The sequence below is a fragment of the Heterodontus francisci genome, chromosome 4 (genome assembly GCF_036365525.1).
Source record: "Heterodontus francisci isolate sHetFra1 chromosome 4, sHetFra1.hap1, whole genome shotgun sequence".
NCBI lineage: Eukaryota > Metazoa > Chordata > Chondrichthyes > Heterodontiformes > Heterodontidae > Heterodontus > Heterodontus francisci.
In genome coordinates this window covers 167,241,448-167,259,004 of record NC_090374.1, presented here as the reverse complement: position 1 = coordinate 167,259,004, position 17,557 = coordinate 167,241,448, and the positions used below count along the sequence as shown (strand labels likewise).

The following is a 17,557-nucleotide window of genomic DNA, read 5'->3' as shown; positions in this document are numbered from 1 at the left end:
TGACCAATTTCCATCCATTCATAAAATTCAAACAAAAAAATACAAGGGATTAAAAATAATGTTACAGGTGATGTTAAAAGTTTGGTCTAACAAATGTAATGTACATGTTACGACCGAGATGGGTATTCTTGATTCACTTCTCCAGGTCACAACATATATTTCAATTTTTTCCCACTTACCAATACGGTCAATCATGGCCTCTTTTTATCCCAGAATAAAACACACCAACCAGGTTTCTTTAATAAACAACAAAATTATCAGATTATAAAACAAGTCTTAACCAATAATGAAGCAAAGCATAAACACACAGATCGAAATATAAAAGTTCCCTTTTTACCTCAGCCCCTCACACACACCAGTTAACCGAAAAAATAAGAGATTTACTCTTTAGAGCTCTATTACAAAAAAAAACACACAAATAAAATACATTGGCCAAAATACTTGCTAATTCTTGAAGAAAAAAAAAGAGATGTGAAAAGATGTCAGAAGTCCTTTTCTGGTTTGGCATCCCGAATACACGTAGACGACCTTCACTTGGATCTTCCTTGGTCAGTTCTTGTCAGCTGACAAGTTTGGGCAGGCCCTTCCAGGGGAAAATGCAGTAACAGTGGTTTCAGGCAGTTTCTTACACTAGCTTCTCAAGAGATGGGAAAACTGGCAGGCTTTTTCAAAGAGCTTGAACAGACTAAGTTGTGGTTTTGCTCCCTTGGCAAGTTTTCTCCAACTGTCTTTTTAAACCATTGTCCATAACGAAACCAAAAAACAATGTCATAAGAGTCAAGCCTCCTGACCCCTATAAATCTTGACCTATCACTTCTTTGGAAACATCTTTCCCCCAAGTCAAAAACAACCCCTGCTGGGTAATTATTTGAAGACAGGTACTTTCGAGTAAATGTTTACAATCCAGACCTCTCAGTGACCCTTGTAAAAAAAAAAAAAATCCATGGACTCCTTTTCAGTTTTCAAACACAATCTTCAAAATTTAACAAAAAAAGGGAAGCAACCGTAACATACACCATAAATAAGTTTTAATTAGACAAGGCATAACTCACGTGTGGAACTTGCATATTTATTATTGTATTCCTTTGACTTTACTTTGAAGCTGAGTGTTGAAAGAAAGTACTGTGTTAGAATGACATGTTATGTGCATACATTGTTTACTAGGCCACCCTGGAATGGAATATTAACAATGGCCATTACTTTCAAAGACGCAGTAAGAAAGACTTGCATTTTTTAATAACAGCTGCTGATAGATTTCTGAAATGTCTGAAAACATTTCACATACAATTCGTTACTAAGTCACGACTTATGTTGGCAAACACAGCAGTGTATGGTCCTGACAACATCTCTAAACAAGCAGTGAATCTATTTTGGTCATGTTCATTGCAGGCGGAGTGTCAGCCAGGTCACCCAAAAGGACATCCTACTCTTGAGAAACAGAATAGCAGAATGTAGACATTAACGTATCACCCAATAGATGGTAACTTACAACCTCACTGCAACACTGAAGTTTAGTTTATGTCCATGGGCCCTGAAGTTGGGCTTGAAACCATAAGCATCGAACTCAAAAGTGCATTTGGTTTATGCTTTAGACTGATTCAAGCTGACACAGGCAGTAGCTGCAACTTGCAAAAGACTAATTGCACTCATTTATTGTACTGTTCCTGTACAACTTGTTATAACACTAACTTGTGCTGATAAATATAGAGTAGCCACTGTTGATGATATCCAATATGTAAAAAGTTTTAACACTTTGATAGGTGCAAAGATATTGTTTGAATTTGAAGGAAAATGCCAGCCTCCTAAAGCCAGGGCCTTTCTTCTGATCTTTGCCACCCTTCTGGTTTGGCAATGTGCTATTTTCCACCTTGAGATAACCATGGTTGGCAATTATCTTCAGCTCTTACCTTTTTAGTTAGGGCAGGTTTCATCTATTAAATACTGTTACGGCCAGGTGAGGAGGGGTTCTCCAGCTCCCCTCTTGCCCCTCTTATTTGACCACAGCAGGGTTTATTCCTTTTAAAGAGTGGTTGTGCTTACCACCGCTGTGAGTGTTTTATCTCTTTCCTTTACTATGATTACGAAAGAATCAGTCGGACAGGTTTTCGAGTTTAAACAAGAAAGAAGTAAGTTTATTATACTTAACATTCTAACCCAATTTAAAAATATGCTGCATATTCACGCACACATTCACACGAGAATCACACACACAAATAGATTACAGGAGGGAAAAATAGATTTGGTGGTTGGATTAAAGTCCAGAATAAATGGAACTTAAATACAGTCTGTAAATCCAGTAGTCCTTGGCTGAAGCTGTATTCTTGAAGTACTCGCTGGTCAAAGTGAACTTTGGTTGGCCTTCTTTGCTCAGGGTTGTTTGAAGGCAGAATTGCAGTTGGCTCTCTTCCCCCTGTCACTGGCTGTAAGCAGTCTGTAAGCTTGGAGGATCCCCAAGTCGCAGACAGTTTTCACTTGATGTTTTCTAGGCAGAGAGAGAGAGGGGAGCAGCAGCCTTCTGTGCTACTGTACACTCGGTAACTGCCTGTCTGCTTGTCTGTGTCACAAAACTTCCAGTTTCTTCAGAGATGAACAGATGGTCACATGGTTCCCTTTGTTTTTAATGAGGTCCAAAGTCAAAAACCCAAAACTTCACTTAGGTGGGGTTGGGAATGTTTACCCCCTGGAGGGACGTCTCCATTTATGAATGCCTCGAGATGGTTTGGAATATCCCGCTAATGAGGGTGATTTGGCTAATCGAATCAGTTAGCCAGAGCATTGTTCTGGCTGGGCTTCTCGTTGGATTTTGTCTCCTGCTCAATTTCCTGGTAGTTCAGATGTAAATGGCAGTGGCCATCTCGGCTGCTAGCTTCTTTTTTAAAGTTACTGTCAGGTTTTTTTCCATTAAAAGGTCAAATGTAAGTTTCCAACTGATGAAATTGATATTTCCCATTTGGCAAACAAGGGTTTTTCCGACAATACCTTCTCTGAACATGTAGAATAAGCAGCGCATAGACTTCAAAGACTTAGAAGCAGCTTATGATAAAATTGATAGGCTGGACTGGATATTGATATAGTTAATCGCCATAGAAAGATATGAGGAAACAATAATTGCAGTTAGAGTTGATAAAATGAGGCATATTGATGGCATTTGGAATGGTATTTTGAAAGGAATAGTATTGGGAAAATGGGTTGTCTGCTGGCTGTGTACCTGCTGTGGCTCTTTCAGCAATGAATCTGCCTGTAATATGCAGATTCAATCTGTTGTACAGCAGATGTCCATTGGACACCTAGATGCTAAATAAACAAGCTCAAAATAATGGACTCTGTTGCACCATCTAAACCTCAGAAGAGAGGTTAATGGATTCTGGGTAAGGAGGAGATGGACATTGTGCCATTTGGTTAAGGAGAAAGAAATTGTTCAAGTTTCACATTCCTGATTGCTATACAGTGATCCCTGTGGGAAGTATGCATGTATGGATAATTGAGTACAGGAGTGAGCTCTTGCAGTCCACTTGGCAACACACTGTTGTGGTTCATACAGGAACTGTAGAACCCTCTGCAAGAAAAAAAAGGAGATAGCCCCCCAAAATCATGCAGTGGTATGAACCCACCACAGGCCTTCCTGCCCAACAGCTAACTAATCTCTCAATCTGATTGTCTTCCAATCCTCCTTAGATAGAGGACCGGTGCCAGAGGACTGTAGAATTGCAAATGTCACACCCTTATTCAAAAAAGGGTTCAAGGATAAGCCCAGCAACAACAGGCCAGTCAGTTTAACCTCAGTGGTGGGAATGCTTTTAGAAAGGATAATTCGGGACAAAATCAACAGTCACCTGGACAAATGTAGATTAAGGAAAGCCAGCACGGATTTGTTAAAATAATAGAGGGTTGATGCGTATAATGCAGTTGATGTGGTGACTTCCAAAAGGCATTGAATAAAGTACTGCAGAACAGGCAAAGTTAAATTCCATGGAATGAAAGGGACAGTGGCACCATGGATATGAAGGTGGCTGAGTGACAGGAAACAGAGTAATAGTTAATGGTTGTTTTCAAACTGGAGGAAAATATATAGTGGGGTTCCCCAGGGGTCGGTGTTGGGACCACTGTTTTTCTTGATCTATACGAACAACCTAGACTGGGGTGTACACGGCACAAGTTCAACATTTGGAAGTATTGTGAACTGTGAGGAGGATAGTGACAGACTTCAAGAGGACATGGAGAGGCTGGTGGAATGGGTGGATACGTAGCAGATGAAATTTAATGCAGAGAAGTGTGAAGTGATATTTTTCCTCCCAAAATGTAAGGACGGGCAATATAAAATAAAGCTTACAATCCTAATGGGTGTGCAGGAGCAGAGGGACTTGGGGTAGATGTGCATAAATCACTGAAGGTGGCAGGGCAGGTTGAGAAAGTAGTTAATAACGCATTCGGGATCCTGAGGTTTATAAATAGGGACACAGAGTACAAAAACAAGGAAATTACGATGAACCTGGTTCAGCCTCACCTGAAGTATTGTGCATTATTTTGGGCACCACATTTTTGGAAGGATGTGAAGGCAGTAGAGAAAAGATTCACGAGAATGGTTCCAGTGATGAGGAACTTCAGTTACATGTACAGATTGGACAAGTTGGGGTTGTTCTCCTCGGAGAAGAGATCAAGAGGAAATTTGATAGGGGTGTTCAAAATCATGAGGGGTCTGGACAGAGTAGATAGGGAAAAACGGCTTCCGTTGGCGGAAGAGTTGAGAACCAGAGGTGATTGGCGGAAGAAGGAACAGCGACATAAGGAAAAACTTTCTCAAACAGCACGTGGTTAGGATCTGGAATACACAAAAGAGCAGGGGAGTGGGCCTAACTGGACTGCTCAATGAACTCGCACAGATATGATGGGCTGAATGGACTCCTTCTGTGCTGTATGATTCCAAGATTTCAAACAATAATACTGCAACTCCACCTCCCCTCTGCTTGTGAATTATGACAAGGTTGACATTTAGGAACATTCCATTTCTAAAAATACATAAAATTGAATTAATCTGTGTGAAACTATACTTTGGGGTGTTTGAGTCCAATGGTAAAATGGCATTTGAGGCTGTAATGCTCTATGAAATGAGCCGCTATTTTCTGCTGTGCCAACATCAGGAAGCATCGAGAATAGGGAATGCCTCAAATAAAGAAAGGGAATTCAGAGAAACTATCACTGCTACTGCTTACTTGCATGGATTTACAAGCATCATTTTGCCATTATCGCAGTTAGGAGCCATAGATAGCGAAAAGAGAGAAAAAATAATTTATGCTTGAAAAATTCCTTATATTACAGTACTAGAATTTGCAAAATTTTGCACAGGAAGGTCGGCATTTGTTCTAGACTACTCAAAAATAAACATTTTCAAAAGCTTTGTTAACTTTATCAAATATTTCTGTGACCAATAGTGCATAACCAGACTTGAATGTATCTCTTTGCAACAGTTGATAGTTAAAAAACAGAAATAACATAAGTTTTAGCAATGTACTTTTGTCCCAGTCATAGAGTCATAGAGAGATACAGCATTGAAACAGGCCCTTCGGCTCACCGGGTCTGTGCTGACCAACAACCACCCATTTATACTAATCCTACATTAATCCCATATTCTCTACCACATCCCCACCATTCTCCTACCACCTACCTACACTAGGAGCAATTTACAATGGCCAGTTTACCTATCAACCTGCAAGTCTTTGGCTGTGGGAGGAAACCAGAGCATCCAGCGGAAACCCACGCGGTCAAAGGGAGAACTGGCAAACTCCACACAGGCAGTACCCAGAACCGAACCCGGGTCGCTGGAGCTGTGAGGCTGGAGTGCTAACCACTGCACTACTGTGCCACCCGCAATGTGGGCGTTAATGTCGCTGACACTAACACTGCAAATGATATAATCAGTCGGGCCAAGAGTGCAGCGTGTCTGCTAGTTACCAGCTGATTTTTTTTTTTGTTCATGGGATGTGGGATTTGCTGGCTAGGCCAGAATTTATTGCCCATCCCTATTTACCATTGAGAAGGTGGTGAACTGCCTTCTTGAACCACTGCAGTTCTTAGGGTGTACATACACCAATAGTGCTGTTAGGAAGGGTGTTCCATGATTTTGACCCAGCGACAGTGAAGGAGTGACAATATAGTTCCAAGTCAGGATGGTGTGTGACTTGGAGGGGAAGTTGCAGGTGGTGGTGTTCCCATGCATCTGCTGCCCTTGTCCTTCTAGGTGATAGAGGTCATAGGTTTGGAAGGTGCTGCCAAAGGAGCCTTGGTGAGTTGCTGCAGTGCATCTTGTAGATGGTACACAGCCCTGTTGCCATGGTGTGTCAGTGGTGGAGGGGGTGAATGTTTGTGGACGGGGTGCCAATCAAGCTAGCTGCTTTGCCCTGGATGGTGTTGACCTTCTTGAGTGCACCCATCGAGGCAAGTGGACAGTATTCCATCACACACCTGACTTGTGCCTTGCAGATGGTGGACAGACATTGAGGGAAGACAGGAGGTGAGTTACTCGCTGCAGAATCCCTAGACTCTGATCTGTAGCCACAGTATTTATGTGGTTGGTCCAGTTCAGTTTCTGGTCAATGGTAACCCCCCAGGATGTTGATAGTAGGGGATTCGGCAATGGTAATGCCATTGAACACCAAGGGGAGATGGTTAGATTCTCTCTTGTTGGAGATGATCATTGTCTGCCACTTGTGTGGTATGAATGTTACTTGCTACTTATCAGCCCAAGCCTGGATGTTGTCCAGGTCTTGCTGCATCTACACATGGGCTGCTTCAGTACCTGAGGGGTCACAAATGGTGCTGAACATTGTGCAATCTTCAGCGAACGTCCCCACTTCTGACCTTATGATAGAGGGAAGGTCATTAATGAAGCAGCTGAAAATGGTTGGGCCTAGCACACTACCCTGAGGAACTCCTGCAGTGATGTCCTGGGACTGAGATGATTGACTTCCAACAACCACAACCATCTTCATTTGTGCTAGGTATGACTCCAACCAGCAGAGTGTTTTCCCCGATTCCCATTGGCTCCAGTTTTGCTTGGGCACCTTGATATCAAACTCAGTCAAATGCTGCCTTGATGTCAACCTCAACTCTGGAATTCAGCTCTTTTGTCCATGTTTGGACCAAGGCTATAATGAGGTCAGGAGCTGAGTGGCACTGGCAGAACCCAAACTGAGCATCAGTGAGCAGGTTATTGCTGAGCAAGTGCCGCTTGATAGCACTTTGCTGATGATCGAGAGTAGACCGGTGGGGCAGTAATTGGTTGGATTGGATGTGTCCTGTTTTTGGGGACAGGACATACTTGGGCAATTTGCACTTTGTTGGCTAGATGCCAGTGTTGTAGCTGTACCTGGACAGCTTACATGCGTTTTGGAGCACAAATCTACAGCCGGGATATTGTCAGGGCCCATAGCCTTTTCAGTATCCAGTGCCTTCAGCCGTTTCTTGATATCTTTGTGATGCTGGGGACCTCAGGAGGAGGCTGAGATAGACCATCCATTCAGCACTTCTGGCTGAAGATGGATGCAAATGTTTCAGCCTTGCCTTTTGCACTGACGTGCTGGGCTCCCCCATCGATGGAGATATTTGTGGACGATGGACGAGGTCAAGTGGGTTTTTCCCTCTTGCTGGTTCCCTCACCACCTGCCACAGACCCAGTCTAGCAGCTATGTCCTTTAGGACTCGGGCAGCTCAGTCAGTAGTGGTGCTACTGAGCCACTCTTAGTAATGGACATTGAAGTTCCCCAACCAGAGTACATTCTGTGCCCTTGCCACCCTCAATGTTTCTTACAATTGGTGTTCAACATGGAGAAACACTGATTCATCCAGCAGAGGGGAGGGGAGGGGAGGGGTGCGGTCAGTGGTAACCAGCAGGAAGGTTCCTTGCCCATTATGCCATGGGATTTCATGGGGTCCAGAATCAATGTTGAGGACTCCCAGAGCAACTCCCTCCCACCTCTGGTGGTGATGGTGGTGTCTGGGACATTGTCTATAAGGTATGATTCCGTGAGCTGTTGCCTGTTCGGTCTGTGGGTCAGCTCTCCCAATTTTGTTAGTAAGGAGGACTTTGCAGGGTCTACAGGGCTGGGTTTCCTGCTGTTGTTTCCAGTGCCTAGGTCGATGCTGGGTGGTCCGTCCTGTTTCGTTCCTTTTCTTAGATTTTGTAATGGTTTGATACTGAGTGGCTTGATAGGCCAGTTTAGAGGGCATTTAAGAGTCAACCATTTAAGAGTCTGGAGTCACAGTCTGTAGGCCAGACCAGGTAAGGAAGCAGATTTCCTTCCCCCTAAATGAAGGGACCAGATTGTTTCATGATCACCATTAGATTTTATGAATTGAATTCAAATTTCACCGTCTGTAGTGGGATTCGAACCCATGTCCCCTGAGCATTGGCCTGGGCCTTTGGATTAGCTAGCACTAATTAGTTTTTTGCTCAATTGCATTACTTTAGCGAATTGCAACTGCTCTAGATCTCAGTGATTTAGCACTTTAATTCTATTTGTGATATTGATACTAAATAAAACTCACCAGCAACTGCTAGGCAAGCGTTTCTATGGTTACGGCTTGCGCATAAAAGTCAGTCAATTCCCCTTACGTTACTGTTTCACTGGTCACGAAGTACATAAACATTTTTACATTAATTATCCAGACTGGTTAACTAGTCACTTTTGAGATTATATTTACAATTGAGAATTGAGTCACTGACACCATCCTCCCGACACTTTCAAATTAATGTTATATTCTTAGTGTGTGAATTTTTACATATTCTCAACGTATACATGTTTAAAAAAATACTGAGGCAGCCGGTTTAGTCAAATAATTTTCATGATAAATCCTAACAGATAAACGTGCTTTATCTGGAAAATTAATCCTCTTTATTAGTAGCTAATCTGCAGGTCAGCGTGTCAGCAAGTGCTCCAATTTACTTGCACATTACCGATGTTGCACCATTTATATTTTTATATTTTTAACTGAATTATGCCACTCCAAAATTATATATTACGTGTCTCATTTAAGCCGCAGCTCAATCGTCAGAGTCAGCCCTAAGGAGAATATATCTTGTGAACTGAATATTAGATGACCTACAATTTCTGCTGCACGTTTTACATACCCACAGGTGCAAAGCTCGCAAATGCATTTCCTCTTCATGGTGTGGACTGCAGTCGGTGTAAAGCTTACTCCGTGCGATCTGTGTTGGTAATAAATCCGTGCGGGTATCTAAGCAATTCGCCCCAGTAACAGAGGAACTCGCAACACCTCGCCCTGCATTACTCCAACCTGTCACATGGTGAACATAATCCTTTGCATTGGGATTGAAATAAAATAGATCCAACAGCAGAAACAGACCACACACAAAAAAAAGATTTTTCCCCCAAAAAACTTAGAAACGATTAAAGATTGTATTTTTTTTTTGAATAGCCAGTTTTGCTTTTTTAAAGTTTGATTTATAAAGTTTTTTTTTTAAATATAAAAGCCCTACATGTAATTTAACCCGGAAAAATTCACATGCTTTGAAATTGAGCTGTGCAGAGGATGTTCAATGGGTAGGTATGCAATTCTTCTCCTATCCTGAGAATCGCATTAACCTGTTTAATTTTAAATGGTTAGAATCATAGAAAGTTTAAGGCACAGAAAGAGGCCACTTAGCCCATCGTGTCTGCCGGCCGATAAGCAATCCCACCTATCCTAATCCCACCTTCCAGCATTTGGTCCCTTGCCCTGCAGATTATGGCACTTGAGGTGCATATCCAGCCTCCTTTTGAATGAGTTGAGGGTTTCTGCCTCAACTACCTTTTCAGGCAGCGTTCCGGACCCCCAGCACCCTCTGAGTGAAAAAGTTTTTCCTCATCTCCCCTCTAATTTTTCTACCAATCACTTTAAATCTATGCCCCCTCGTCACTGACCTCTCTGCTAAGGTGAATAGATCCTTCACCTCCACTCTATCCAGGCCCCTCAAAATTTTGTACATTTCAATCAGATCTCCCCTCAGCCATCTCTGTTCCAAGGAGAACAACCCTAGCCTATCCAATCTTTCCTCATCGTTGCATTTTTCCAGTCCTGGCAAAATCCTCGTAAATCTCCTTTGTACCCTCTCTAGTGCAATTACACCCTTTCTGTAATGAGGTGACCAGAACTGCATACAGTACTCAAGTTGTGGCCTAATCAATGAGTTATACAGTTCCAGCATAACCTCCCTGCTCTTGTGTTCTATACCTCTGCTAATAAAGGAAAGGATTCCATATGCCTTCTTAACCACCTTATTGACCTGTCCTGATACCTTCAGGGATCTGTGGACATTCAGTCCAAGGTCCCTCACTTCCTCTGTACTTCTCAGTATTTTCCCATTAGTCAAATATTCCTTTGCCTTGTTTGACCTCCCTAAATGCATCACCTCACACTTCTCCAAGTTGAATTCCATTTGTCACTTTTCTGCCCATCTGACCAGACCATCAATACTCTCCTGCAGCCTACAGCTATCCACCTCGCTATATACCACACGGCCAATCTTTGTGTCATCTGCAAACTTCTTGATCATGCCCCCTACATTTACATCCAAATCGTTAATATATACCACAAAAAGCAGGAACCCAGTACTGAGTCCTGCGGAACACCACTGGAAACAGCCCTCCAGTTGCCAAAACAACTGTCAACAATTACCCTTTGTTTCCTGCCACTGAGCCAATTTTGTATTCACCTTGCTACATTTCCCTGGATCTCATGGGATTTTTTTTAACCAGTCTGCCATGTGGGACCTTGTCAAAAGCCTTGCTAAAATCCATGTAGACTACATCAACTGCACTACCCTCATCTATCTTCCTTGTTACTTTAAAAAATTCGATCAAGTTGGTCAAACAAGATCTTCCCTTAACAAATCCATGCTGACTATCTGTGATTAGCCTGTGCCTTTCTATGTGACAGTTTATCCTGTCTTTCAGAATAGATTCCAATAATTTGCCCACTACTGAGGTTAGACTGACTGGCCGGCCTACCTGTAATCATTTGGTCTATCCTTCACTCTCTTTTTAAACAGAGGTACAACGTTAGCAGTTCTCCAATCCTCCGGCACCACACCTGTATCCAGTGAAGACTGGAAAATGATGGTCAGACCTTCTGCTATTTCCTCGCCTGCTTCTTTTAACAGCCTAGGGTACATTACATCTGGCCCTGGTGATTTATCAACTTTCAAGGATGTTATTCCCATTAATACTTCCTCTCTCCCTATGTTTATCACATCCAATACTTCACAGTCCTCCTCCTTAACTGCAGTATCTGCATCATTTCCCTCTTTTGTGAAGACAGAACCAAAGTATTAAGAACCATACCAATATCTTCCGCCCCTACACAAAAGTTACCTTTTTGGTCTTTTATGGGCCCTACTCTCTCCTTAGTTATCTTCTTCTTAATGTATTGATAAAACATCTTTGGGTTCACCTTGATTTTGCTTGCCAATATTCTTTCATGCCCTCTTTTTGCTTTCCTAACTTCCTTTTTGATTTCACCCCTCCCCACTTTCTATACTCCTCTCAGCTTTCTGTAGTAGAGTTCTTGGTGTCAGACATAAGCTTTCCTGCTCTGCCTTATCTTACCCTGTAAGCTCCTTGACATCCATGGGGCTCTAGATTTGGCCATCTTACCCTTTTTTGTGGGAACATGTTTACTCTGACCCTTGAATCTCCCCTTTGAATGCTACCCACTGCTCTGACACTGATTTACCTTCAAGTAGCTGTTTCCAGACCACTTTCGCAAAATCACTCTTCAGTTTAGTAAAACTGGCCTTGCCCCAATTGAGAACTCTAACTCTTGTTCTATCTCTGTCCTTTTCCATAATTATGGTAAAACTGACTAAATTATGATCACTGCCATCAAAATGCTCTCCCACTGCCATGCCTTCCACCTGCCCATCTTCATTTCCTAAAACCAAGTCTAAAACTGCACCCTCTCTTGTTAGACTTGCTACATACTAGGCAAAAAGGTTCTCCTGAAGGCAGCTCAAGAATTCTGCTCCCTCAATTCCTTTCACACTAAAACTATCCCAGTTAATACTGGGGTAGTTAAAAGCCCCTACTATTATTGCCCTATTGTTCTTGCACCTCTCAGAGATTTGCCTACATATCTGCTCTTCTATCTCCCACTGACTGTTTGGGGGTCTATAGTACACTCCCAGCAACGTGATTGCCCCTTTTCTGTTCCTTAGCCCAATCCATATGGCCTCATTTGATGAACCTTCCAACATATCATCCCTCCTCACAACTGTAATAGTTTCCTTGACCAAAATTGCTACCCCCGCCCCCCCCTCCTTTATTAGTCCCCTCCCCATTGCGATGAAAACCCTGTATCCAGGAACGTTGAGCTGCCATTCCTGTCCCTCCTTAAGCCATGTTTCTGTAATAGCTATGATATCATACTGCCACGTGTCTGTCTGTGCCCTCAGCTCACTTGTTTTATTTGCTATAATGGTTGAGATTTTCTATTAATAGCATAGGAACTTGGAATATTAATCTCCAACTGTGAGATGTATGTGTGAAAACATTTGTCTTTCTGGAGATCAAGGCCACTGATTTGTTCTGAAAAGGTAAAACATGACCCTCAAAATACAAGTAAAAAACCCCAAAACAACATTGAATAAAAAGAACTTGATCTAACCCTATTCTACGGTTCTAATGCCCTCCCTCTGTCGCCCACACAGGTGCTATTCAGTAAGACAGTAGACTCATGACTAAATCAGAGCATGTGGAGTGTTATGAAAATGCCACAGGTTAAATGGGAATTTTTTTTTTATTTATTCATGGGATGTGGGCGTCGCTGGCTAAGCCAGCATTTATTGCCCATCCCTAATTGCCCTTGAGAAAGTGGTGGTGAGCTGCCTTCTTGAACCACTGCAATCCATGTGCGGTATGTACACCCACAGTGCTGTTAGGAAGGGAGTTCCAGGATTTTGACCCAGCGACAGTGAAAAAACAGCGATATAGTTCCAAGTTAGGATGGCGTGTGACTTGGAGGGGAACTTGCAGGTGGTGGTGTTCCCGTGCATTTACTGCCCTTGTCGTTCTAGTTGGTAGAGGTTACGGGTTTGGAAGGTGCTATCTAAGGAGCCTTGGTGCGTTGCTGCAGTGCATCTTGTAGATGGTACACACTGCTGCCACTGTGTGGCGGTGGTGGAAGGAGTGAATGTTTGTGCATGGGGTGCCAATCAAGCAGGTTGCTTTGTCCTGGATGGGGTCAAGCTACTTGAATGTTGTTGGACCTGCACCCATCCAGGCAAGTGGAGAATATTCTATCACACTCCTGACTTGTGCCTTGTAGATGGTGAACAGGCTTTGGGGAGTCAGGAGATGAGTTACTTGTCACAGGATTCCTAGCCTCTGACCTGCTCTTGTAGCCACGGTATTTATATGGCTACTCCAGTTCAGTTTCTGGTTAATGGTAGCCCCCAAGATGTTGATATTGGGGGATTCAGCAACGGTAATGCCATTGAATGTCAAGGGGAGATGGTTAGATTTTCTCTTGTTGGAGATGGTCATTGCCTGGCACTTGTGTGGCGCGAATGTTACTTGCCAATTATCAGCCCAAGCCTGGATATTGTCCAGGTCTTGCTGCATTTCCACACGGACTGCTTCAGTATCTGAGGGGTCGCACATGGTGCTGAACATTGTGCAATCAGCAACACACATCCCCACTTCTGACCTTATGTTTGAAGGAAGGTCATTGATGAAGCAGTTCAAGATGGTTGGGCCTAAGACACTACCCTGAAGAACTCCTGCCGTGATGTCCTGGAGCTTTCATCGATTGAAATTTTGCTTGAGACTTTTACTGGAAATTGTTAGAAGTAACTTTTTAAAAAGAACAGCTAGCAGCAAAGATGGCCACGAACATTTTCATTTGAAACACCAAAGAATTAGACTGGAGCCAAACATGATTTACTCAGCCTAGCCAGAACAATGGGTTGCTCTCTGATTCGATTACCTACCATTTTTTACAGTGGTGCAGTAGTTAGCACCGCAGCCTCACAGCTCCAACGACCCGGGTTCAGTTCTGGGTACTGCCTGTGCAGAGTTTGCAAGTTCTCCCTCTAACCACGTGGGTTTCCGCTGGGTGCTCCAGTTTCCTCCCACAGCCAAAGACTTGCAGATTGATAGGTAAATTGGCCATTGTAAATTGCCCCTAGTATAGGTATGTGGTAGGAGAATTGAGGGAAGGTGGGGATGTGGTAGGATTAGTATAAATGGGTAGTTGATGGTCGGCACAGGCTGAAGGGCCTGTTTCAGTGCTGTATCTCTCTATCAATGTGTTGTCAAGAGTCATCGACACCCATTAACTTTGAAAGAGCCAACCCGACCCCACCCCAACCTCCACAACCTGGACAGCCTTGAATTTCAGAGAAAATTCCAGAAGAAAACCAAAATACTGCAGATGCTGGAAATCTGAAATGAAAACAAGAAAGTCTGGCAGCATCCAGAAGAACCTCATTAAAACACAAAGGTGGTCATGTCATGTGACTGCCTGTGCAGCTCTGGGAGATTGAGAGTTGTGACTCAGAAAGCAGACAATAACTGAAAGCAATCAAGGGAACAGCTTTCTCTCTCTCTCTAGTAGAGATCCAGAAAAGCCTCAAGCTGCAGCTGATGAAGCCAAGTCTACAGACCCCTGCAACCAACAGCTCGGATACAAGCAAGCCTGCAACCGTGCATGTGGCCCAGCGAGAACTTCAGGACTACAGTTTCAACGAGAACTCTAGAACTACTGTATTGTATTTAAATTCAATTTATTACAGATTGTACTCCAACCTCCCAATTCTGCTTTTGCCTCTGTAATCTATTTGTGTATGTGTGGTGCTTGTGTGAATGTGGGCTTGGATGCATAGCGTATTTTAGTAATTTTAACCAGTTTAGAGTGATAAGAATTAACTTGCATCTTTCTTGTTTAAACTCAAGAAAATCTGTCTGATTGGTTCATTTGCAATTATATTAGAGGAACAGGAGCAAGTGTTCACTGAGGTGGTCAGTTCAATCACTGTTACAAAAGGATAAATCCTGTGTAGACAAACCAGAGAAAGGATGAAAGGGGAGCCTGAGACACCCTCCTCACCTGGTCGTAACAGGAGTCAGGGGCCAAGTACCAGAATGGATAGCAAACTTGCTGAAAAACAAAGTTGGAGAGTTATGCAGACTGGTAAAAGATAGGAAGTGGTATTCCACCAGGAGGCGAGCTGGGACCACTGTTGTTCACTACTTATTTGGACTGGGGAAGCAGAAGCACCTTCAAACTTTGCAGATGACACCAAATTTTAAGGGTGGTGTAGTTTATCTTAATATAGACAAGCAAGGTGGTGCATTTTGGTAGAAATAATGAAGCCACCTACTCCTAGGAAAATAATTGTCCAAATATGTTAGAGGAAGAAAAGAATCTAAATGATTTATGAATGTGTATCCTAAGAGTAGGAATGCGGGTTAATATGACCATAAAAAAGCTGACCAAGCACTGGGGTTCATTGCTAGAGTTAACAGAATTAAAAAGCAGACATGTTAAACTTGTATAAAACCTTGGTTAGATCACACTGAGTGCTGTGAACAGTTCTTGTCTCCATTTTAAAAAGGGTATAGAGGCACTGGAGAAGATACAAAAGACAGCTACAAGGATAGTAGCAGAACTGAGAGGTTATAACGTTCAGGAAAGCATGAATAGGCTGGGGCTCACTTTTCTAGAAAAAGAGAAGGCTGAGAGTTGGCCTAATGGCAGCCATTAAAATTATGAAGGCATTTGATTAGGTAGATGTGGAGAACATTTTTCCACTTGTATAAAATATAAAAGATGGTCACATATAAATCCAGTAAATAATTCAGGAGAATCATCTTTACCCTTGAGAGTGGAGAGGTGACTCGTATAGATGCATTTAAGGGAAAGTTAGGCCAGTGCATGAGGGGGAAAGGAACAGGACGAGAGGCTCATGTGGAACAAAAATGCAGAACAGATGAGCTCAATGGCCTGTTTTTGTAATGCAAATCTATGTAAGAGTAAAATAATAGCTGTAATGTTACACTCAAATAAGGACAAGGACTGTAGTGGTTCAAGAAACCAACTCACCAGACCTCAGGACAAATAGGGATGAATATCAATGTAGCTTTGCTACCATCACTGACATCCTGAAAACAAGAGTGGAGCATGTAGCTTGTATTTAACCAATAGCAATCATCTGCTTAAAATTTGTATTATTGGTGTGAAGCTGTACTTTATGTAAGCTTTATCTAATCATAACCAGAGAATCATTTGCAAGGCTTCACTTCCTGTTCCCAGTTACCTCTGGTGTCAAGGACTGATTGTTGGCCACCTCCATTTCTCATCTTCTTGCTGCCCCTTAGTGAGATCATGTGAAAACACCGCATCAGTTTTCATCTCACCACCTCTTTCCACTCCTCCATTGTCTTTAAAGTATCGAAATGCTTGTCCGACATCCAGTACTGGATGAGTAGAAATTTCCTCCAATTAAGCATTAAATAGACCAAAAACTGTTGCCTAGCCACTGACTCCATCTCTCTCCCTGGAAACTGTTTCAGGCTGAACCAGGCTGTTTGCAGCCTTGGTGTCATATTCAACCCTGAAATGAGCTTCCAATTACATATCTGCGCCATCATGACATGCCAATTTCCAGCTCCTTAGCATCAGCCGGAGTTAGTGTTTCGGGTTAGTGACCTTTTGCCAGAACTGGGAGTGCATAAGAGATGTAATTTGTTTAGTAAACTATATTCGCTGCTCATGATGCAGTCTCCTCTACATTGGGGAGACCAAATGCAGATTAAGTGTTTGCTTTGCAGAACACCTTTCTTCAGGCCTCAGACATCACAGAGCTTCTGGATGCCTGGCATTTTAATTCTCTGCTGCACTCACACTGACCTCTTTGTCCCTTTCCTACTATGCTGTTCCCATGAAGCTCCTGTGCCCTTTTTTTTTTTAAGATGGCAGCTGTTGATGGCGATTCTGCCCTCCCATTTAAATTTCTAGACATGTCTTTTATGCCTTTACTGGTCCCATTACTATCTCCTTTTGTTTTTCACTAATATCCCTTATGCCATTTAATCTCTCCTGTCTTCCACCCCATCACAGAACTTCCACTTTGTTCTTCCCCTCCCCTCTACCCTTTCCTAGAGCGACTTAAAAATGGTTACATCTCTAACCACACCCAGTTCTGACAAGATTACTGACTTGAAGCTCGACACCATCCATGACAAAGCAGCCTGCTTGTTTGTTAGTCATTCAGTCCCTCCATCATTGGCACACTACAATTACAAGGTGCACTGCAGCAACTCACCAAGGCTCCTTCAACAGCACTTTCCAAAACTGCAACCGCTATCACCTAAAACAAGGGCAGTAAGGCACATGGAAACACCACACCTGCAAGTTCCTCTCTAAGTCACACACCATCCTGACAGTGCAGACTCTTAAACCTGGTTCAGCAGCCCTAAGGCATTCTCTATGACTTATGATAATACCAGTGTTGCTTAGTTTTAGTTTTTAGAGATACAGCACTGAAACAGGCACTTCGGACCAC

General features: G+C 42.8%; 1 protein-coding gene across 1 annotated transcript in view; it reads right to left on the bottom strand.

Annotated features, from left to right (window-relative positions):
* The window catches only part of LOC137368743 (stabilizer of axonemal microtubules 2-like), a 67,974-nt gene extending 58,718 nt beyond the window's left edge, over positions 1 to 9,256 (bottom strand). Inside the window, exon 1 of the mRNA XM_068028932.1 lies at positions 9,125 to 9,256. Coding sequence (XP_067885033.1) covers positions 9,125 to 9,162 — 38 coding nt within the window. The 5' untranslated portion in view covers positions 9,163 to 9,256. The remainder of the gene's footprint in view (positions 1 to 9,124) is intronic.
* Positions 9,257 to 17,557: the final 8,301 nt, after the last annotated feature.